General features: G+C 41.9%; 1 protein-coding gene across 1 annotated transcript; it reads left to right on the top strand.

The window, feature by feature from the left end:
• Window positions 1–1,068: 1,068 nt before the first annotated feature.
• On the top strand, window positions 1,069–23,339 carry adam19b (ADAM metallopeptidase domain 19b; the record flags this gene model as incomplete). Its single annotated transcript, XM_083915843.1, has 23 exons — window positions 1,069–1,193; window positions 1,760–1,847; window positions 1,982–2,052; window positions 10,005–10,083; window positions 10,955–11,031; window positions 14,988–15,192; window positions 15,289–15,354; window positions 15,978–16,049; window positions 16,148–16,314; window positions 16,545–16,629; window positions 17,399–17,538; window positions 17,685–17,862; window positions 17,946–18,035; window positions 18,191–18,386; window positions 20,115–20,223; window positions 20,378–20,594; window positions 20,760–20,837; window positions 21,428–21,536; window positions 21,653–21,782; window positions 21,932–22,034; window positions 22,136–22,507; window positions 22,600–22,697; window positions 22,780–23,339. 23 exons carry the CDS (start codon window positions 1,069–1,071, stop codon window positions 22,784–22,786), a joined length of 2,862 nt encoding a protein of 953 aa, XP_083771969.1. The 3' UTR covers window positions 22,787–23,339.

Raw genomic sequence — 23,339 nt, 5'->3', positions numbered from 1 at the left:
CTATGAAATGGCACATGAAGCCAAAACCCTGTAGCTGTAATGCCACCGTTCACCACTTTGTCAAAATGGCGTTAAATACTAAAAGTATGGGTATCACGGTCTCTTCTGCTACAATTTTGTCCATTCTTTTTAAAAATATGTCTCTTGTGAGTGCCCCAACTTAATGAAAGTCAAATACTAAATTGCCAGAGTACCCCTTTAAGAAATGCTTTAAAAATGCCGATGGTCCTTAAAACAGCCCCTTCAACTATGTGAAACAGCCCCGTTGTAGTATATTAGTATATTACTATTTAACTATTACTTTAACCATAGATTAAGAATAAAAATAGACAATATAGGATATATATTTTATTGGGCGGCAGGTGGTGTGTTGGTTAGCACTGTCCCTCACAGCAAGAAGGTTTCTGGTTCGAGTCCCTGGGACCCTTCTGTGTGGAGTTTGCATGTTCTCCCCGTGTCAGCGTGGGTTTTCTCGGGGTTCTCCGGTTTCCTCCCACAGTCCAAAGACATGCACGTGTTAAGGTTAATTGATGACTCTAAATTGCCCGTAGGTGTGAATGGTTGTCTGTCTCTTGTCTGATGACCGGCGTCCTGTCCAGGGTGTACCCCGCCTCACGCCCGATGTCAGCTGGGCTCCAGCCCCCTCGCGACCACGACACACCAAGCGGTTGAAGATGGATGGATGGATATTATTATTTATTAATTTTTTATATATTTATGGAGCTAATGCTCAATAAAAGTGGTCCGCATGGCGTCCTTGCATTTCTTATAATAATCCACTCTCATCATGATTTCAGTGTCTTGTTGCGTGTGTGTGTGTGTGCGTGTGCGTGTGTGTGTGTGTGTGTAACAGTGAAGGGGAGGGCTCGAGCATGAGAGAGATGTGCGCCCCGCGGTCTGCAAGAATCTCATTCAGACGAGCAGCGGCAGCAGCAGCAGCAGCAGCGGCTGATCGTGATGTCACCCCGGCGGCGTCTTGTCCATCTGATGTGAAACACGGAGGCTCGTTCCGCGCACATTTATGTCTCAGTTCAGCAGATTCATTTGGAGCCGCCTGTTGTTGTTAGAATGCGTCCAGGAGGAGCGCGTCCTTCTCCTCTCGATGCTGTGCACTCCTCTCTGTGTCTGTGTCTCTTAGTTTGCCTCCACTGTGTTGAGGCTGCCCTGTCTGAAGGCGCCGTTTACAATGGTGAGTGCGATGGTTCCCCCGGAGCGGTGACTGAAATGTCATTTTTTACACGACTTGGGAAAACTAGATCGGTAGCATACTGCACTTGGATGTATTTTCATATTTATTTATTTTGAAATGCAACCCTGCACGTGTTTATGATTCATACAGTAGCATTTATTTTATTTGTTAAAAGAGAATCAGCCAATGCACATATTAAAGTAATTAAGGTTAAAAAAAAAAGCAATTAAATTCATCAACCACCTTGAACCTAGACCTACTATGGCTATTATCATGAACCCACTAATCTCATTTATTTCTACAGCTCACTTATTGCATCTACATTTAATTCAGTGTCATAGTGTGCATAGGCTATCCTTGCTTTTTTATACATAGTTCTTAATTTTTTGTTGTATAAACATGTAACTCTAGTACTCTGTGTGCTGTCTGCAAATTTCCCCCCATGGACAAATCAAGGGTTTTGAATTTGAATCAAGGGATATGCTGAAAATCACCTCCAACATGTTCTTTTCTCATGTGCCCCTCTTTCTCCTGCTTTTCATCAGAAGAAAATAAGCAGGGTTCACTGAGGAGCGTCCTTGATCACGTACAGAGTTATGAGATCACTTATCCCACATGGCTGCCTCCTCACAGACACAGGAGGTCTGCCAACAAAGAGGTGAGGCTGTCTGTCTTTGTCTCTTTCTCTGTTTATTCTACTAATGAAATTATACTTTCTTTTAAAAATGATAATTATCTTGGCAAAGTCATCTTTTGTTTGCTCACTTGCTGCAATCTCCTTATTCCTTCCAGCATCCTGCAGAGACACAGGTCCTGATCTCAGCTGAGGGCCGGGAGCTCCATCTCCACCTGGAGAAAAATGAGTGAGTGACTTCAGTGCACTACATCACCTCTGTATTTCATATAATTAGAGGACCCACATTATGCTCATTTTCAGGTTCTACTGGAACATCTTAACATGCTTGAATGTTCAAAAACATTTTATTTTTCTTATGCTGTCTGTCTGAATATACCTGTTCTGTGTCTTCTGCATCTGCGCTCTCGGCATCTCTGCACTGTCACTGCAGCCGGGGGATGACTGTGACGACACTGTTGCGACACTGTCTACCTATGTATAGTGTAGTTGTGACATCACAACCATACAGCAATCTTGACGGCTTGTTTAAAGACACAGTTTCTGAATACAGGCTGTGTACATTTATCTGTGGATTGAGTGTTTTGATATGTTTACAGTATTTACAGTATACAGCACCACAACCTGCTTTATAATAAAAAAGACATGGAAATCTCACTTTCTTTTACACTATGGGACCTTTAAGTAGTAACACTATTGGTGCAGCTCCTAGAGATAGGTACCAAAAATTAGACAAATATCCAATAAACTAGTTCCAGTAATCAAAAGTGTTTCAAATTTAGCTTTGTATTCTTGGACGTCCACAAGACGCCCCAGCTTATTTATTTGGCCAGATGTTAGCTGTCACATAGCCACGTTTATAAGGTCAGTGCCCCTGTGGGGGGGATGAAGGGAGGAAAGGAGGGTGATGGTCTCAGACGACAGAGGGTTGACACCCGATCTGTGTGCCTTGGGCAAACAGGAAGTGAGACTGTGCGTCTGCATCTAACGTCCTGTAATCTGATGGAGCGGTTCCTGTCCAGTAACAATGGGATGGTAATAGGAAGCACCTCGCTCGTTTAATGGACAGCGTGGTCGCTTGGTGGGACAGCAGGGAGAACTGGAGCAGTGGAGATGACGATGGTGACTACAGAGCTGTGGGTTATCACTTTTGGATTTGAGCCAGCGCACAAGTGGCAAGCTTTTGTGAACATTAGAAATGAAGTCCATTCTATCATCAAACACTCTCTCCGTCACTCATTCACTCACAGGCACGCACATTAACAAACCATGACTCCACTGTGTCTGACTGACCGTCCCCTGAGGGATGCGCCCCCCTGTTCTCCCTCCCCAGCAGGTGGTCTCACTGTTAGATTTCCTCCTGGGCAAGGAATTTTAATCAATCACACACAGGGTTTGTCTGCGTATGTGAGAGAAACCGAGAAGAGGAAAGACAGAAAGGCGTTTTGAGAAAACATTTTCAGGTTCCTCAACATGAGATAGAGATGGTGTTAACTGATATGTACAGTGTAAGGAAATACAATTTCTAATTCCCTTTACTCATAGGTGAGAACAATATATTTTGAAACTATATTTGCACAACTTTTCAACTGTTTCCTGGAACAGGAAAGCTGTTAACATTTCTTCAGCGGGTCCTACCACTTCCGCTACATTTACAGTAGAATAGGAGTGAGGTGATGTTCGAAGTAGTTGATTTGTCACAGGCACTACAGTGGCAGCGAAGCAGTCACTGGCAATGAAATCATTTTATCCCAGGCTCCCCATAACAAGTAGAAATAAGACATAAAAATAAAATTGTGCAGACACTTTTGAGTATAGGAATAAAATGTAATATATATATAAAATGAAATAAAATATGATACATTAGTAAGTTAGACAGATGTAAAATGTTCTTTATAGGATTTGAAAAAAGAAATTGTAGAAATGAATTAATTATCATTCTAATGTTTACGAGTTCACCTTTTAAAAACATAAAGTAAAAGAAAAAATATAGAATCATATTAAAGTAACACGTCCCAGTTCCTTGCTGTCGATCCATTAATGTACTGTGTCTGACAGCTTTAATGATTTGGGGGGAAAAATCACGCAAATACTCTTTTCCATTCAGCCTCTGACACTTGTACATATCTATGCTGCAAAGAGACTGTGCGAAAATTATTAGGAGGGGAAGAGGGGCTCAAAAAAGGAGGAGGGTCATGTGTTTTTCCTCTCTTTCTATTTGGAAAAGCGGGTCTTTCAACATTTTCTCACCAGATTCATATTTTATGTCAGCTTTCCTTTGAGCTGCACAAAGCTGTTGCCTGACCCAGTTCATTCAGTCATTGACAGTGGTAACAACTCTTCAGTTAAGTAGCTGTTGTTCAGAAATGTGTGGCTGAAATGTTTGGGAAACAGGACTCGCTATATGTTCAAGATATTTTATTTTTGATTTGGTGCATATTATTTCGAACGTAAGCCTCAGTGTTTAATGGCATGCCATTTTATTTTTTTATGCACATTACGTTTATAGGGAGAGATTTTAGTAACTCTTTGGAGGGCCCCCCTCAAACCCAATATTTTGACATAATCCCTTACAAAAAAAACTTTTACAGCAGTCAAAGAAAGAGCCCGCCGGCTCATTATCAGTCTGAGGTTCACCCCGCCTTAGGCCTGTTTGGATGTATCCTCTTTTGGCCTAATGTGGCGAAGAAGACAGCAGTGTGTGTCAGTGAAGATCAATGTCTGATTCTGGAGCGAAGCCATAGAAAATGCTGCCAGTGTCCATCACTGTGTCCTGGCTTCTCCTTCTTGTCCTCATTGCCCTCGCAACTGTAACTCCGACAGTCAGCAGATAAGGGAGAACCCAAACTAACGGTCTTCATCTAGTTTTTTTGTTTATCCTCCTGTGAAAGTTTACACCTTATTTTTTCCCCTGCTCTCTCTCGTTTATTTCCAGTCCACCTCATCTACTCTTCACTTCTTCATGTGTCCCGTAATCAGCACCTGGAGAAAGACATAGCTGTGAATATTTGTGGGTAGTAGTACTCCCGGTGGCTGGACTACAGACTCAATCCATTTACGTCCTCCCGTGCTTGTCAGTTTGTGGCTTGTGTGTGGGTCTTTTTTGGGGGGGTTGTACGTGCATCGATGTGACTCTCTATATGTGTGTGTTTCCCTGAGCTTTTATCTTAATGAAAGGCAGTGGTGCGCCCGTGGAGGGTTGATTTGGTTAAGAGCCAGGCAGCGGTCGGTGTGCTGACTCAGAGTGCAGGAAAAGGGATGCAAAAAAAAAACAGAGCGAGAGGGGGAGGAAGCAGAGTAAGAAAGTGACTGATGGACCGGAGGAGAGGGGTTGAGGTGAGAAAAGTCATGGAAAGAGGAAAGTAGCGACAGTTGGGGTCAGTTTGGGATGTGAGTTATGGTTTTCTTTCAGATATGAATTGGGCGGACGTTCTTTCCTTTTCCTCCTCTGCATGACTTTCTCTGGTCTTCTGTTTAATGCCCTTCCTGCACACCCTTAAGTGCATGAACCTGAATTAAGCACTCCCTTGGGAAAAGTACACATCATTTGTTCCTCCTCTCCTCTCCTCTCCTCTCCTCTCCTCTGCACTCCTCTCATGTCTTCCTCTGTCCATTCTTTCAAAGAAAAACGAGCACCATGTCCTTCTCATCTCCTCATTTCTTGCCTTCCCTCACCTCGTCTGATATTCCCCAGGGCTCTAGTGCAAGTATACATCTCCCATGCGCTCTCCGCGGTCAGGGTGTGGGAGATTTTGACCACACACAGATAGACGACACACACACAAACACACTTGTACACACACACACACACACAGTAAAAGAACACAAACAGGGCTGAAAGCTCAGACCTGATGGATCCCAGGTCCAGGGAGCAGGGATGCATTTGCTTGTCCTTGTTTTCTATGTTTAGTCTCACAGTGGTGCGGCCCTGTCTGCTTTGATGTCTTAATGTAGGCCCGTGTGCTGGGGAACACTCGTGCACACACAGGACTTCACACAGCAGTACATTGGCCTCCCTTAGCAATAAAAGCCTCTTCATCATACGTTGCCGAGTGGTACTTTAACCTTGCGTCATCTCTCCCCTGCCCCCCACATGCAGTGATGTCATCCGATACTATGAGAGAATGCGACCCACTGACCCTAATGCATTACCCCACGTCCCCTTCTCCTCTCTCCCTCCTTCACTATCTCCCAAGTACATTAGCATTACTCCCCCAGCCCATCTCTCCCCTCATGAGGCTGCTGAACCAAGCCTTTGTCTCAGCCCCGCTGCCAGACAGTCCTGATTCAGCCAGTATTGAGCTCCTCAATCACAGCATCTGTCTGGACACTGGAAGACATCCAAACTCTGCGGAGCTCTCCCGCCATCACACAGAGGGGTTTGCACTCTTGATTTGAAAGCTCTCACAGCATTTACCAGAATGCAATTAGAGTCAAGGGTTTTAGATATTCCAAGGGCGTTTGTGATTTAGACTCGTCAAAATTTTTTCACGAGAATTCAATTCCACTTTTTTGCGCCTTCATGGTAATTATGCAACTAAAGCAGCAGCAGCAGCAGCAGCTTAGCATAAAGGGGAGAAACCAAATGGCAACCTTGAGGGCTGAGAAATGAAGCCAATGTGAAAATGCCAAAAACTGCAATTCTTGAGGCGTCCTCATAGACTGTATTATAGATAATATACAGTCTATCAGCTGTCTCCAAAATCAAATCAATCCCCATAGACCCCCATGTTAAAATGAACAACTTTACAGCAGATATAAACAGCCCGGTACAAAAATGGTTTTGGTCTCTATAGCTAATTTTCGTATTTATAACAACTGTATGGAAGTGAGTTTTTATAAAACTCACCTATTTCAATTATATCAAGGCTTAAAGCTATACATAATTAAGGGCAAGGCTGCTTTGAGTGACACATGGGTGCCTTTACAGGAGACTGTAGGCTGCATTCAACCCGCCTCAGCTCAACAAAATACGCCAGTTCAAAAGGATTTCAATGTATTGTGTCATAGATTGCTGCGGTCCATTAACACGATCTCTTGAAACCAGTGAGGTGAAGGTTAAAAATGTACAGACAGAAGACACCAGGACGCCATAAAGACAGCAACAGCTACATAATGAGCATTCTCAAGACGGTGCACATATTCCTATTATACATAAAACCAGTCTGTAGAGATGAACCATTGACATCATGCTTAATGTGCATTGCAGTTGTCCTCATATTTTTATGACACAGTTAATGATCCATTTACCTGAACTATATTATTTTTCTTGCTACCAGAGACACTGATGAGTCAGACTGAACTGAAACTGTTTGAACGCACCAGAAGGTTATTTTGGGCGGTTCCTGTGGTTTTTTCTTTATGACGTTTAATCTTTCACCCAGTTCTTTATATGGTTTAAATGAGCAACCACTTGGGACAAACACAGTGGCTGTGGCATTATACAGTCATGTCATACAAGTTACTTTAAATGCCTAAACAGATCATAAGGCATTAACTGTATTTAACCTTCACTAGAAGAGACGGTAGCCATGTCTGAATGTGACAAATGCACTGCTAGGCTAGTAATGTGGAAAAACTAAAACACGAAAACTAAGCTGGTGTTAAGCTTTCAGCAGTGGCAATGGCATTGTCAATGGCATGTTGTGTCTATATATCACATGACTGAAGGTTATATAGCAGTCAATGGTTGTAGCTACACAGCTGCTGACTGGCATGGGAGAATAAGGGAGAATGGAGTAGAGAGAGTCATTATGTGTCTCCTCATGGAAGAAGGGATCCTTCCTGTACAGTATAATGACTGTGGAAAAGCAGCAGGGTAAAGCTCAGTCAATCATCAGTCACTCTGCCATTACTCTGTGCCTGTTGAGCGACAGAAAGGGTTACACAGATGATGGGAATATTAGAGAAACAGGAACACTAAAGGAAGGCCACATATAAATTAGGCTGAAAAATAGAACAGAAGGTCAAATCACAATACGGGAGGTTAACTCGCTAGGTTAACATCAGCTGGATACATTACAACTGACTGATCATTTTTAGGTCTTCTCTTAGACTGCCCAGCGCCACCCCCAACACCAGAGTGGTAATCTGTTAAAAGATGAAGCATCTGCCTTTGACTTGCTTCAGGGCTGATTACATCAACAGACTGTCATTGTTTCAAGACTCTTGTCTCCTTGAGGGCATCTGACGGGAGAGAAAAGGAAAATCCCCATCTTCCCTTCATTTGTCTTCATCATCCTTTAAAGGAATCCTTTGACATTTTTTTGGGTAAACGCGCTCACTCACTTCATGCCAAAAGTTAGATGAGCACATTGCCACCCCTCTTGTGAAGCTAAAAACAGCCACTGATTAGCTTAGCTTGGCATAAAGACTTGAAACCTGGGGACAGAGTTAACATGGTGCTGCCCAATAATGACAAAACCCAGCTAGTATCACCTCTAAAGCTCATTAATGATCACATTATCACCAGGCTAGTTGTTTTGACCTGTTTTAAGTCTTTAAGTTAAGCTAAGCTAGCTGTAGCCTTATATTGCTCAGCATTGTAAAACATGAGATTTTGATGTTTTTTTTGATTATGCAGCAGGCCAAGGTGCTATATTAATACTGTGAAAGTATCAAAACACTCCACAGAGAAGTACACACAGCCTGTAGTCAAAAACTGTGTCTATAAACGAGCCGCCAGGACTTCTGTAAGGTTGTGATGACACAATTATACTATACATAGGTAGAAAGAGTAGCTACAGTGCCATTACATTCATTACCCGGCTTCAATGACAGGGCAGAGATGCAGAGAGTGCTGCTTTTGAAGACCCAGAAACGCAGAGCAATCAGAGCAGAGTGGGCCTTTTCATGAGGGAGTCTTAAAGAGACAGGCGCTAAAACAGAGTTTCAGACAGAGGGGGAATACAGGTATATTCACACAAACAGTATGAGAAAAATAATGTGTTTTTTGAAAATTAAAGCGTGTAAACATGATCTACTAGAAACCTAAAATCCAAGTATGGACCTGAAAATGAGCATAATAGGGACCTTAAATGGACAGATATGAGTGGCATTGATTTTCTCATCTAACTCTTTGCAAGAAAGTAAATAAGCCCATTTCCTAAAACATGTTGAACCATCAATTTAACTCGACCCCACTAATGTGCACTAATTGTATCCAGCAAAGACACAAAAGGAATAAAAGTTAATTAAGACATAGCTATTGCACTGAGGTAAAGCCACAAGCTGGCTAAGATGGAAAAGATGAAGCTACATGATAAATAATAAAACCTTAGTGGGAAATCCTCGGTCCGTCTCATGTTTATTTGAGACTCAAGTCACCAGCTCCGGTAGATACATGAAGGTTTCTCTACAGTTTGATTTCACTGCCGTTACAGCCTGTTTGATGTTTCTGAGTTTGACCGTAGGGAGAGATTTAGAGAGGAGCAGGAGCAAAAGAAAACCAGCTGTGAGGCAGGCAGAGTTTTTGAATGAAAACAGGAAGAATGGATTGAGACAGAGTTGGAAGGAGAAAGACAGGAAAACAAGCATCTGTTCCAGATGTAAATCTTGTGCCGGTGAGTTGACAGAAACAGCCCGAGTCTGAAGACACTCACTCAATCACACACGCACACAGATGGAGAGTAAGAGGAATGTAATGTTTTACCACAATAAAATTAATGTTTCTCTCGGTATGTGTATGTTTCACTGATTTATCAGCCTCTGCTGCGGTCTTTTTTGTATACTAATGGAGAAATTCCAGTAATTGCCCTGTCAAACAAATGCGGCCTAACACACTTAAACTCTCAGTATAGGGAAGTTACCATCTCTTACTTCAGTTATACTACGGAAAAAGTAAAAGGGTAATTTGGGAAAGGTGCATATGGATTTTTATTACATTGCCAACACTTGTCCATGTTATTCTTTGTATTTCCTGTTTTCTCTGTGAGGATCTTTGTCTAAATCCTTAAAGCAGTCTGGTTTTGTAGAGTGTCTCTGTCAGAGTGAATGTTTTATGAGCTGTGGGCTGCTGGAGAGTCTGTCTTCTTCTGTCCCCCCTGTTTCCTGCAGCTTTGACTCCGTACATGTTTTACCATTGTTCCACCATATTATTGAAGCTGTTTTAGGAGATTGAACGTCTGATGCTTCATATATTCTCTCGTAAATTGTCTCTGAGTTTGTGCCATCTTTCACCAGGCAGCTGCTGGCCCCTGGATATCAGGAAATATGGTACACTCCCAATGGAGCCCGCAAGTCCTCCTCTCCTGCCAGCGCTGTAAGTCTATGAGACAGTTTGATGCTCTTAAAGTGCAGTAAGGGAACTAAATAATCATAGAAGAGATATGGATATCCACGCAGTTGATCAAATCCCATTGCAGGAGGATAATAAGCAGTTTGGACATAAAATGCTATATTTTATGCTCCATTTAATGGCGATCTCTATCCAAGTCAAAAAGTATTATACTTTAGTGTATTAGAAATAAAGTATAGGTATACAGAAGTTATTACAAGTATACTTTTACTGTTGCTGCCCATAAAGTATATTTAAAAAGTACTGAAATAAATGCACTAATTCTGCAGAAAGTACAAAGTTGTATTTCCGTGCTTTTCTGAAAAGTGTACTTTATTGTTAATTATAAACAAGTGTTGTTTTATACAAAATATACTAAATTGCAAATACCTCTAGTTATAATGTAGTGCTTTTATGGAAGGTATGATTATTTTCAAGTCCTTTGTACTACACTGTCAGTAGACTTTATTAAAGTATATTTATATTTTACTTCATCAAAAGTGTATTTAAATATACTTACAAAAAGTTCACTTTAATATAGGTTTATTACAGGGTATATTTCAATGTACTTTTAAATAGTATACCAAATATAGTTGTTTTCAAGTCCTTTCAGTCCTGTCATACACTATTACACCTCAAGTAGTACTCTAGTACTACTTGAGTATACTTAAGTATACTTAAGTAACGAAAGAAAAAGCACAAAGAACAGTAACATATTAAAATTTTACACAGTAAATTCTTTAACAAGTATAATCAAAGTATAATATTTGTAGTATTTAAGGATAAGACCACTGTACCACCCTGCTTCTCTACGTTGAGAGTTGTGTGTTGAGCTTTAATTGTGTTTGTCTTCCAGGGGCACTGTTTCTACCACGGGGAGGTTCTGGGCATAGAAGGCTCAAGTGTAGCTGTAAGCACATGCTCAGGACTCAGGTAAGTTAAAACTCCATCACAGGCTGTATTCATAAAGTTTTCAAATATTTAGGTTCGGTCCCAATGCTGAACTACACTTCTTAGAATTCTAAGAAGTCTCCCACAAGACTAAATCCCTCTACAAGTAAAAAGCTTTCCACGAAGACAGCTCCTACACCTAAGAGCAGGGAAGAGGACTTTTCTGCTGCCTCAGAGTTTCTTCAGCAAAACCAGTAAAGAGCTCCAAGAAAAAGGGCCAAGAGAAAAGTTTTCCTAATAAAGCAGGGAGTTACAACTCCAGATTGTGTATGTGGGATTCATCTTGGCAATGCTCGTTCAATTAGCTCCTTTAAAGTTGTACTCCATAAGATATTCATCTATTTAATTGTCTGTTAAGTTACTATCTATTTAAGAGTGAGTTAAAACAATGGTGATTGATACATGATCCACTAATGAAAGCACTTCTACTTGCCTTTTTGCTGAGTTTGCCAATATCCGTGTCTGGGGCGACATTCCCGGGCTAGATGTAGCCGCCCCGTTAGTGACACTGCTGACAGCGGTTGGTCTTTCAGAAATCGGGAACATCCAATTTCTGAGTCAGGCTTGTAGTGACGGCAGAAGTGTAATAGGAGCATGTGTGTGTATGGATTTAAAAGGGTAACATATAGGGGACGGACCGGAAGTAGAAATGTGAATGTGTGTCAATAAATTTTACAAAAGAGCAAAAAAAAAAGTAAACACACATATGCTGCTTTCCAACAGTGGTTCAACATGCCCTCATTCACTTCCCCCATAGCACTTGCCCTGAGAGAAATCCCCACCGCCATCTTAGACGTTGTTCCAGTAGTCTGAAAAACTGAAGTGAACTTGGTGAGATCGACCCTCTGAGTGAGGGCTGAGTGATCCAGTGAACAACGAGGGTCACTCTAGGGGTGGAGATCACCCACAATGCAGTGCAGTTATGCATTTGGAGCAAGAGAATACATCCATGGGTATAGGTGGCAGTAATGGACTTAAAACTCTGCGATTGCTCACCACTAAAGAAGAATGATATGCATTAATAAAGCAGCTTTTTATTATGATTATTTAAACACTTCTATACCTGACATGTTTTTCAGTTTCAGTGTTCTATTATAATATCTTATTGTTAGTCGGTTTTCTTACATGTCTGGGCTGTTCACCTGTTTAGCAGATTCTTTCAGAAGAAAATCACAGTAAAAGCTTGATATTTGACTGAAAAATGACAGGTTGCAGTAAATATTTAGTCTAGTTTATATATCTATACTTGACTTGTGTGATTTCTTCTCAACATAACCTGTAAACGCATATAATAAATGCTATTTTGCAACATATCATAGCAATAGCAATGATGATCATCATGATACAGATGACAAACAGAACATTCACAGGCTTATGACAAACAGAAGTTTCTGAATCAAAGACGGATTCAGCTGTTTTGCGAATAATTGTTCAAGAAATGATTGCAATAAGCGATAATATTGCTGTTTTGAGACCATTTTCAACTGATATAATGATAATGGCATAATAATGCAAATACACCCTTTCAAAGGTCAATAAACGCTTATTTCAAAAGAATATTTAACATGAGAACTGGAAAACATTTTAAATATCCAAATAAAAGACTCTCAGTCTATTTTAACAAAAAATTCACTTGAATAAAAACACACACAACCAAAACAATAAATAAATAAGATGTTAACTAAATTACACTTCAAAAAATATAAAACATTAGTCTTAGACATAAAGAGTGATACCTCCCTTAACAGGCAAAACTGCCAGTTAGGACCTTAGTAAACAGCTTACAAACCTGCAGAACCAACTAAAGTGCACACAGTGAAGCTGGCAGCAGCCACCCGTTATAGATAGTCTGTGTAGCAGGTAAAAAAAAACCTGCTTCACCCTGCTAACTTACACTGCGCATCCGCTCCTGTTCAACTGCTAGAAGATGTCATGCAAACAGCAGGGTCAAAGTCAAAGGTGCAGTGGTTCACCGCAGTCACTGCTGTTTGAAACCGAAGTGTTCGCGCGCGGCAGCTGTCGCGTTCCGCTTTGAAACCAATTCATCTTTTTTAAACTCCAAATCTGAACTAGCGTGTTTGCTACTCACGGAGCTTTCATGCTGCACTGTGTTTGTAACGCCAGGGGTCGGCCTCCTCACACACATGACGAGGGTTAAGAGAGGGGTCAGTAGAAAACTCTTATTATCCAGTCTCTCTGATGGAGGGAAAAATGGAAATTATAGTGGCTGTCAAAGTTACCGAGCTCATTAAAAGTTGTCATGCAATTATAAAATTTGATTGCTTACAGGCCTAGATCCATTACAGTTTAGACTGAAGTGAACAAGGAGAGGTGCTCAATGACCATTTTCCAGCATCCCTCCAAGTAGCCTCCGTGTGACGTGTGCTGTTACGTAATGCCAAGGGCTGAGGGGAAGTGAAGGAGGGCATGTTGAGCAACTAATTAAACACAGCTATAGTGACCGTGAACGCCTGCAATTACATTTTACCACCAAAGAGGCCACTAGAAACAACGTATCTCAATTCTTACAGAGTACAATTTTATTGTTAATTTTACAGCCTCACTATTTGTTTTCCAGCTGAAGTGCAAACATTACGGGACACAAGACAGAATTAATGACTGAGGAGCAATTCTCTATACTGTTTTCTAAGTCATCTATAGCATACATGTCGTCATGACATACAGTAATACAATACAAGTTGCAACATTTCCTATTTTGGTTAGCTTGCCAAAATAGACAAGAAGCTTTGTTCATATGTTGTCCATTTTCACAGCTCTAAATATCACTGTCTTCCATGTTTATGCGTCTAAAAAGCTGATTAGAAACCCAGTAACCTAGCCACGGTGTCTCTCTCTTCTTCAGGAGAAATGTGGCTTATTATCCCCTTCTATGATTGCAGGAATCAGATTCTCCACATCACATCATTGGGGTCAACCACACCCTCTTTCCCTAAATTGTGAATCCTTGCCATGAGTATTAAGGCTAAGTTAAGAGCTGTCACAGAGAACCCTCAGATTGTTTGTGAACATGATTTTGTAGATCAAAAGTAGTTGTAACCAAAGTCTGCACAACTGTCCAGCCTGTGATCAAACCATGGCTGAGAGGCCAAAGTGACAGGAAACAGTAGTGTAGTGTTTTGTGCTGTCCAGTAGGTTAGTAGGTCATTGGCTCCAGAGCTGGTTCACTGAGAACAGCTCAGTATGGAGATCCTGTGTTTTCTCCTGGTGTGACTCCAAAGCAGCTCACGCTTCCTGTTAGAGACAATCAGTGAGAAGAGACTGGCAACAGAGGAGGAACTGGACAGCTTTGACAGAAACCGTAGCCACATGTGTGTTTTTTGTGGGTTCAGCACTCTGCATCTGGAGGACGAGTGGATGAATACGTCTTCCTACTTATGTAGATTCTCTGGAGAAATGCAAACACAGCATAGAGGAACGTTGACATGTGGGCGTCTGAGCTCTCCAGATGTTTTCTACAGCTGCTCGACCTGCTGCTGCGTGCATGCTTGTGTGTTTGTGTATAGACGTCTGCGCTCTGGAGGGGTTTTGTGAAGAAGCCAGAGGTTTGTATCTGGCTCTGTCTGCCCCAGCTGATCTTCATTTATAAACAGCAGTAAATCGCCTGGGACACTTTCGCTCTGCTCCACCCATCCGTAAAACCACCACAGCCAAATAAAAATAATCCAAATCCAACATGCAACCATTTGTATATATATATATATATATATATATTACCTGCGCTTCAGTTTGACACAAAACTAAGGATTAGTGTTTGAAATTACATTCAATCTAATGTTTTAAGAGTTATTTACAATATTTGCAATAGAAACCATGATTTTCCACTGTGTTCACAAACACAGACAGCAACATCGCTGATCCACATTGATTTCCTGGAGCTATGATTGGATGGAACCATCAGCAGTGTCTTGTTTTCCCAGGGGACTGATTTCTCTGAACACAAGTGTCAGCTACCTGATAGAGCCTCTTCCTGTTTCCACGGGTGCACAGCAACACGCCGTGTTCAGAGCCGAGAGCCTCCACCTACCCGGAGGCCGCTGCCCGCATCACCACGGCAACAAGGAGGAGCATGAGGAGGGGCTTAGCGACTTCATCCATGGAATGATGTCACCGCGGAGCACAAGGGTGAGCTGGGACGAGACGAACAGTGATGCATGAAATCCTTTGCAAGTTTTACACAAAGCATGAAAATATTGACACAATATCTGTCTCCATTTTCAGGAAAAAAGGGACCTGAGTCAGAATATGAAGTACGTAGAGCTGTTGATAGTGGCAGACAAGGCTGAGGTGAGGACACAGTCATTTGGTCCAATTTTAACCTGACTGGGAGATTTTTATGACGCCAATAAATGTGGCAGTACGGGATGTAGCATTGTATGTGAAATCAGCTAGAAAAGAAGCAGATTAAAGTGTAATACATTACAATATCATCCATAGTTTAAAGATTGGAGGAAATGTTTCCTTCCATTCAAGCAGTATAAGTCATTTGGCTAAAAGAAACCCAAAAGCCATCGTCATTTTTGCCTGGCGACTAAGACGTATAATTTGTGGAACTACCCAAAATACTGCGGTTTTAGAAGAAGGTTCTACGGGTACTTCCAAAATATCTGACAAAGTAAAGGATAAGCGTTTAAATGAAGGATGGATGAATTTTATGCACTATTTGTAAAACAGTCACAAATAAAATATTATTTCACCACAGTATTATAATAAACCTAAATATAGAGAACAGTGTCATTAAATGTCACCCACTCACACACTCATGTCTCTATTTAGAGCTAGTTATGGCAAATATAAAGCTCTGATGCACATCCTGTTTGTTGTCTGAAGTCTCAGTTAGAGGTTTCGGGAGATATAAAAAGTATGGGTGTGTCAATTTCTGTGTTCAGTGTGGTTTATGTCGTTTGCAGTTTGAGAAGCATGGGAGTAGTCTCGAGAAGACCAAACTGAAATTACTGGAAGCGGCCAACTTGGTTGACAAGGTAACATCTGATGTGGAACCACAAACAGACACTGAGGTTCATGTAATTAGTGGTGACAAGTCAAATTCGGTGTGACTGTTTCTTGTCCACACCTACAGTACTACAAGGCTTTGAGCATCCGTGTGGCATTAATCGGTCTGGAGGTGTGGACCAGCCAGGACATGATCAACGTTTCAGACAACCCTCACAGCACTCTGGCAGCATTTCTGTCCTGGAGAGGCAAACAGCTCCGCGCACTCCCCAACGACAATGCTCAGCTAATCACGTCAGTGTCTCCCACTTCCTCTTTCATCTCCTAGTAGTCTTCCCATTTGTCATTCTTCACCCTCTCCAACGCTTGTGTCCCACCCCATTTCCTATAAGCCTACTGTCCTATGAGTTTGATCTCTCGATTGATTTTATCTACATTGTGCGAGACAAAAACCATCACCGGTTGTATCTCAGTGGGACTTTGTCCAGATGGAGCTAATCACCAGTGGCGTTTTGTGTCTCCAGGGGGAGAGGGTTCCAGGGCACCACCATCGGCCTGGCACCTCTCAAAGCCATGTGCTCCGACTACCAGTCCGGTGGAGTGAACACGGTGAGAGAAAAGGGTCTAAACAAACATTATTCATCTGCGTGTACTTAGGTAGACTTTCACGTCTAGGATGTACAACAGGTCAGCCTGTAGAGCTGGTAGTTTGATCTCCAGCTCCTCCTGTTCATCTATGGAAGTGCCCTTGAGCAAGATACTAAACCCCAAATTGTGTGTCCAGTGTATTTGGGGGGATGTAAGGAGTGTGATGCCAAAAGTGTATGCAAAATGACTTTAACGTAATCATCAGTACGTTTTCAACTTGTAACTTGTCAAACATGCTTCATAAGCTGTGTTAAAAATATTTAACAATGTTTTCCTTTACAAACTAAAAATAAGTGCCGTTACAGTCATTCCCCAACTGCAATGGTGGTTCAGAGACGCTGAGAGAGCAGATGTTAAAGACCCAGAGACATTGAACAATCAGAGCAGACAGGGCGTTTCAGGAGGGGGGCTTAAAGAGACAGGTGCTAAAACGGAGCGTTTCAGACAGAGGGTGGTGGGTGAATACGGATATAATCAGACGGACAGTATGAGAAAACACCATTAAAGCATGTAACCATGTTCTAATAGAAACCAAAAATACAAGTATGAACCATACAATTAAAATAATTTGGGGCCTTTAAGTTTAAACTACTTTAGGTTGGTATAGTTGAAAACCAGCATGTTTTCCAGCAGTGTCTCCGACATGCAACGATAATATATTTTCCTCTTTTCCTTAAAAAAGTAGTTTTTCTACAGATCATAAGGAATCTTTGACTCCTCTTTTGAACAGGACCACTCAGAGTCAGCTGTGGGTGTAGCTGCCACCATGGCACACGAGATGGGCCACAACTTTGGCATGAGCCACGACAGTGCAGGCTGCTGCCAGGCGAAGGCCGAAGATGGAGGTTGCATAATGGCTGCTGCTACTGGGTACGATACACAAATGAACTATGCCCAAACAGATTACAGTTATTAACCTAATGAGAAAAAAAGAAAGATGACATTTGATTTCATGAACAATTGTATGAGCTAAGCCTCACATGTTGTGTTTACGCTTCTTCCTCACCGTGGGCCAGGCATCCATTCCCACGTGTGTTCAATGGTTGTAACCTGAAGGAGCTGAAGAGTTACCTGAGCTCTGGAGGAGGGAAGTGTCTCTTCAACTTGCCAAACACCAGATCCATGTACGGAGGGCAGCGCTGCGGCAACGGTTACCTGGAGGATGGAGAGGAATGTGACTGTGGAGAAGAAGAGGTGTGTTGCATCTCTTGAATTTGGCGGTATTTATTTTCATTTATGTTTTTGTGAGGACTCATGACTCTACACTTTTTGTGTAGGAGTGTACCAGTCCCTGCTGTAATGCCAACAACTGCACTCTGAAAGCTGGAGCTGAGTGTGCCCATGGCGTCTGCTGCCATAACTGCAAGGTACCAACATCTGACGATCATCTGAACAAAGAAACGCAACAATCCTCCCATAAAAGATTCTTACTGTTAAATGAACACTGTAGCAACTGAATTATAGCTCTACATTTCATTATTTTTTACATCTCTTGTCGTCCTCTTTGTCTCTCACTGTCCAGTTGAAGAGCCCAGGTGTGCTGTGCCGTGCTCCCTCTGGTTCGTGTGACCTGCCAGAGTACTGCGATGGGAAGGCAGAGTCTTGTCCTGCTAATTTCTATTTAGTGGATGGAACAGCATGCGCAGGCGGGCAGGCCTACTGTTACACCGGCATGTGTCTGACCCTGGAGCAGCAGTGTCGCTCCCTCTGGGGACAAGGTGGGCAAACTGGATGCTTATCTATAAATGTTTTGTAACAAAAGGGGGTGCATCCACATGTTTACACTATTGTAAATGTGGCATATTGGATACAATGTCATGTGTGACGACGGAGGAGGGGACCCAAATGCAGACTCAGGAGACGGTATTAACAAATTTAATAAAACTTATTTACAAAAAGGTGCACTTACACAAAGGAAAAACACGAAGAACTAGATACAAACTGACACGATGAATGGACACAAGAGGAACAGGCACACAGGGAGACATCAGGGTATGTAGAGGGTATGATGCGTGAGGCTCAGGGAGAGACTGTCCAGAACCAATCACAACATACAAGCTTTTTTATTTTTTGTTTTCATATGGATTTCATATAAAAATCTGATTTTCTATTTAAAGGAGCTTACATTCAGAACATTAATATAGCAGCAAACAAGAACTTGCTAAAATAGTGGAAGAGGAGTTATCGAGTCCTTTAATCCCATTTTGTCTGTTTGTTTTGATAGCCGTGTAGGCCGCGAAAAAAAAAGTTGGCCTTTCACATATTGGGGAAACGGTCTGTGAGAGCCAGAGGGAGGCGATCTAAGCCAACTTTTCAGTATTTACAGCGCCTTTCATGCCCAACTTGAAAAATGCATCATGCCACCTACAGTCCTGACAGAAAGTGACACTGGCATAGTGTTTTTTATATTTATATAGATTACGTTAGGTTTTTGATATGTTTTACTGACATTAAATTGACATGTTTTTGAGTTAATTTGAATTAAATGAATACTTCACCCTCAAAATGAACCATTTGTAGAAAATGTTTTTGTCGCATGCCTCCACAGAGAATGGAGAATCGCAAAAAAGAGAAAAGACTTGAAATGAATTAAGGCAGCGTTTAACAACAGCAGAAGTAAATCAAAACGTCAATTTACCAACTCTCACAGAACTCGTGCAGTTTAATCCAAGTCTAATTTTTCCAGTCGTATGTTCAGTATTTCCCAAGCTTTTGCACAGGCGCACAACTTGTCCGGGGTTGCACGTTCAAGTTCCGTAGTGTTCCTGCAAGACTGTAAATGTGGAAGTGTCGTAAATAGTAATGTTTTGTTTTTTAGCGAAAATGCCATGTGCTCTTCTTCACTGCATGTCATTCCACTGTTCACTGTGGAGATATGCAACAGAAACAAAGTTGTCTTGATGAATTCAAGGCAACACTGGGTGAATTACTGATATACAAATGGTCTGTTAGAGGGCGAAGTATTCCTTTAAGGACTTCCCCCAAAAAATATTCGATAGTTGAACCTGTTCTTATGATAAAAGTAGTAATGAGATAAAATAAAATTATCGTTATCTATATATGATAGATATATATATAGCTCAAGAGTTTAGAAAAAGCAAAGGAAAAAAGTGACAGATTAAACAATATAGATACATAAAAGATTAAATAAAATAGAATACAGCGGAATACATCTAGAAAGCAGTTAAACATCCAGTGCACTTTGAAGCAGGGCGGCTGGGTAGAGGTGGAGATGAGTCCTCAGTGGGTCATTGGATTAGGGATTGTTATTGGACAGTGTCCATATTCACGTTGTGACAGAGTCTCCCTGGAGAGCCCTGTTGTACCACAGGAGCCACACAAAACAGTAAGAGATGCCATCTGGTCTCCATCAGGTAGTCACATAACACACTGCACACACAGCCTTATTCATATGTTTCTTTGCATTTTCTCTCCTTGGACCACAGATGGTCGTCCGGCCCCTGACCTGTGTTTTCAGAAGGTAAACGAAGCCGGGAACATGTACGGGAACTGTGGCAAAGATCTGTTTGGGAAGTACAGGAGCTGTAAGGACAGGTGAAGAACAAAACATTTTGTTTCCTTTACTCCCTCGGTTCAAGGAGGGCGTTGACATTTCCAGAGAATGACAAGTTAAAATGTTTGTGGCCTTTAATATTTATTGATCAGTCTCATTAAAACTGATGACTCTTTTTTTTAATATCTCTGCCAGGGATGCCCAATGTGGGAAAATCCAGTGTTTAACCTCAGCCTCCAAGCCGATTGAAAACAATGCTGTCCGCATAGAAACCACCGTCAGTGTGGGCAACAGGAAGATCCATTGTATGGGAACACATGTGTACAAGCCTGGGCAGGGGGACGAGGAGGGGCAGGGTGACACTCTGGACCCCGGCCTGGTCATGACAGGCACCAAGTGTGGCGATGACTCTGTGAGATTTACTAAATACAAGGCTTTATATCTCTCTTTTTGAAGAGTTTCACTTTGTGGTTCCAATCATTGTGATGTTAATGAATGGAAAAATCATACCACTCATAGGAACGACTTGATTTTCTGTGAGTGACTCTTTCTTACTCACACCTCTTTCTTTCGACAGATTTGCTTTAACGGAGAATGCCGCAATGCATCTTTCCTCAGAGCTGATGAGTGCAATGCAAAGTGCCATGGGCGCGGGGTAAGTTTAGTGTGTGTGTGTGCGTGCGTGCGTGCGTGCGTGCGTGCGTGCGTGCGTGCGTGCGTGCGTGCGTGCGTGCGTGCGTGTGTGTGTGCGTGTGTGCGTGCGTGCATGCGTGTGTGTGTGCGTGTGTGTGTGTGTGTGTGTGTGTGTGTGTGTGTGTGTTTGTGTGTGTGTGGAGGGATGCTTGGGAGATGGATTTCCAAGGAGCTTTGGCTGCCAGCCCATTATTATGAAAAGCTGGCAAACTTAGCAGTCATGCCATAAGTATGAAGACCTTTTTACTTAATTGAAATGAGCCAAATAGCAAAGTACAAGTTAAAGCCGTGCATTCTAAATCCTGCTATGTATATAAGTATTATCAGCAAAAGAAGTATGAAGTAGCAGGAGATGGAAATATCCATGTAAAGTACCTCTGAATGATACAGTAATTGAATAAATGCACGCCACTACTGAAGCTTGCACGTTTTTCAAATTAAAATGAATTTGAAGTGCTTCTCTGGTCCCTAAATGTCATTCACTCCTACACCTTCATGTCAGTGTAATGAATATAAACACTTCTGTTAATTTTAATGTGCCATTTTCACCAGCTGTGCAACAACAATCAGAACTGCCACTGTGACATGGGCTGGGCCCCTCCTCTGTGTGATCAGAAGGGCTCAGGTGGGAGTGTAGACAGTGGACCTGTTATCAGCCACAGTGAGACTCTTCATTTGTTCTTAAATATGCAATTGTGTTTTTCATATACTGAGAGTTTAGAATACATCTGTATCCATGCATTTTTTCTGACTCTTATCTAATTTATATTCCAACAGGTAATCTCCTTCCAGTCCTGCTGGTCCTCCCCCTGGTTCTCTTTGTGGTTTTGGCTGCTGTTGGACTGTGGTGCTGCTACAGACATAAACTCCACCCACTGAAAACCTCTGCTCCACCTCCAGTGCCAAGGTACAGTTTGTCATTCTGGAGTGTTAAATAATAAAACTCTACATTTAAGTGAGCCACAGTTTTGCCAGCGATGTTCTATATACAGAAAGTTGTGTTGTTGATGTATAAATGATGGGTCTGTACTTTGGTATTTGTGTCTTAACCCTCAGTTATTCAGTCCCGGTCGAGGGCAAGCCTCTGTGCGCCGACAATCATGTGAACGGTCATGCCAACCCGACATTCTTGCTCAAAAAACAGGACTCAGATCACCTGGTAAAGAATCCCCCTATGACCCAGAACATGATGCCATTCTCTATTGTTTGTGATTATTAAAAGAAACCACAGAACTTTATTTTGCTTGTGTTCTTCCACAGGAGAAATCCTCTCCTCAACCAAGTCCATCTTGCTCAACTCAGTCCAGACGTGCTATCGTGCGTCCAGCAGGGAAGCCTCCTCCTGTACCTGCGCACGCTGCAGAGCAGAGAGAGCAAACACCTCAGCCACAGATCCAGCCTGTAGCTTCTCCTCAGAGACAATACTCTCCTCAGGGTTACGCGACACCTATCGCTAAATCTGCACAGCTTACAGAGCAGAGACAAAACCAGGCTCCCCCACCACCTTCAGGACCTCCACCGTTACCTTCCCTGGACAACAAAACCCACTCACAGCATTCAGCAGTAACCAAACCCCGACCAGACCCCCCAACCAGACCTCCACCGCCTTGTCCTGTCAACAGGTCATCAGGGGTGAGTTTTTATTTTTATGTTGCTTAAGTTAAAAAGCCCATTTTGCTTGAGTGAATTGAATGTGACATGTCTGATTTGTCATTTTGATGTAGGAACAGCAACAAATAAAAGGCCTGCAGATTACTACTAATGCACTGCAAAGAGGAAAAGCTGCTTTGGTTCCATCTGCTGGACAGAAAAAGCCAAACAGGTAAATAATCATCTGGTAGCATTTTGTAATGTAAATATGTACAAAGCCTTTGTTAACTTTTTTTTTCTTTTCCTTCATTTAGAAACTAAGAGCTCAGGGAGACGTCGGGGACCACTACTGACATCCAATAAGGGACTGCCCCCAACTGTCTTTTTGAATATTAGCAGCTGACAAAGAAACTGTGGGATGTGATGAATACTTGACACTAGGGATTACAGTGTAACTACACTCGTGTCTTTAGGACAATGTTACTCAAAACAACTCATAGTACATGTCACAATGAGTGCATTTTAAGTCTTAAATCCTTTATGAAAAAAAGGTTTAGGCTTAGTCTGTGTTTTGTAAATTAGCCCTGTGTGTCTGCTTTCACGACCTGAAACGGCCAAAGCTGTGAATTTCAGAACTTTTTACATTTTTTTCCCCAAAAGTTAATGTAAAAGTGAAATTGTTCCATGTGTGCAGCAGTGTTGAAACACTGTTCCAGGAGTATTTATTCGCAAAGAAAAATGAATGTTTACAATGTAGCCTACGTACTAAACAGGGTGTCTCTTAAAGAGCATCAGCTGTAAAGCGATATCTTATATTAAGAAAAGATGCTTTTGCTTCTTATGTGTGAATAAGAACAGGATTTTGACTGGACTA

Source organism: Echiichthys vipera (assembly GCF_963691815.1).
Source record: "Echiichthys vipera genome assembly, chromosome: 6".
Lineage (NCBI taxonomy): Eukaryota > Metazoa > Chordata > Actinopteri > Perciformes > Trachinidae > Echiichthys > Echiichthys vipera.
Note: the sequence above shows the minus strand (reverse complement) of the source record. Positions and strands in the feature narration are given on the sequence as shown.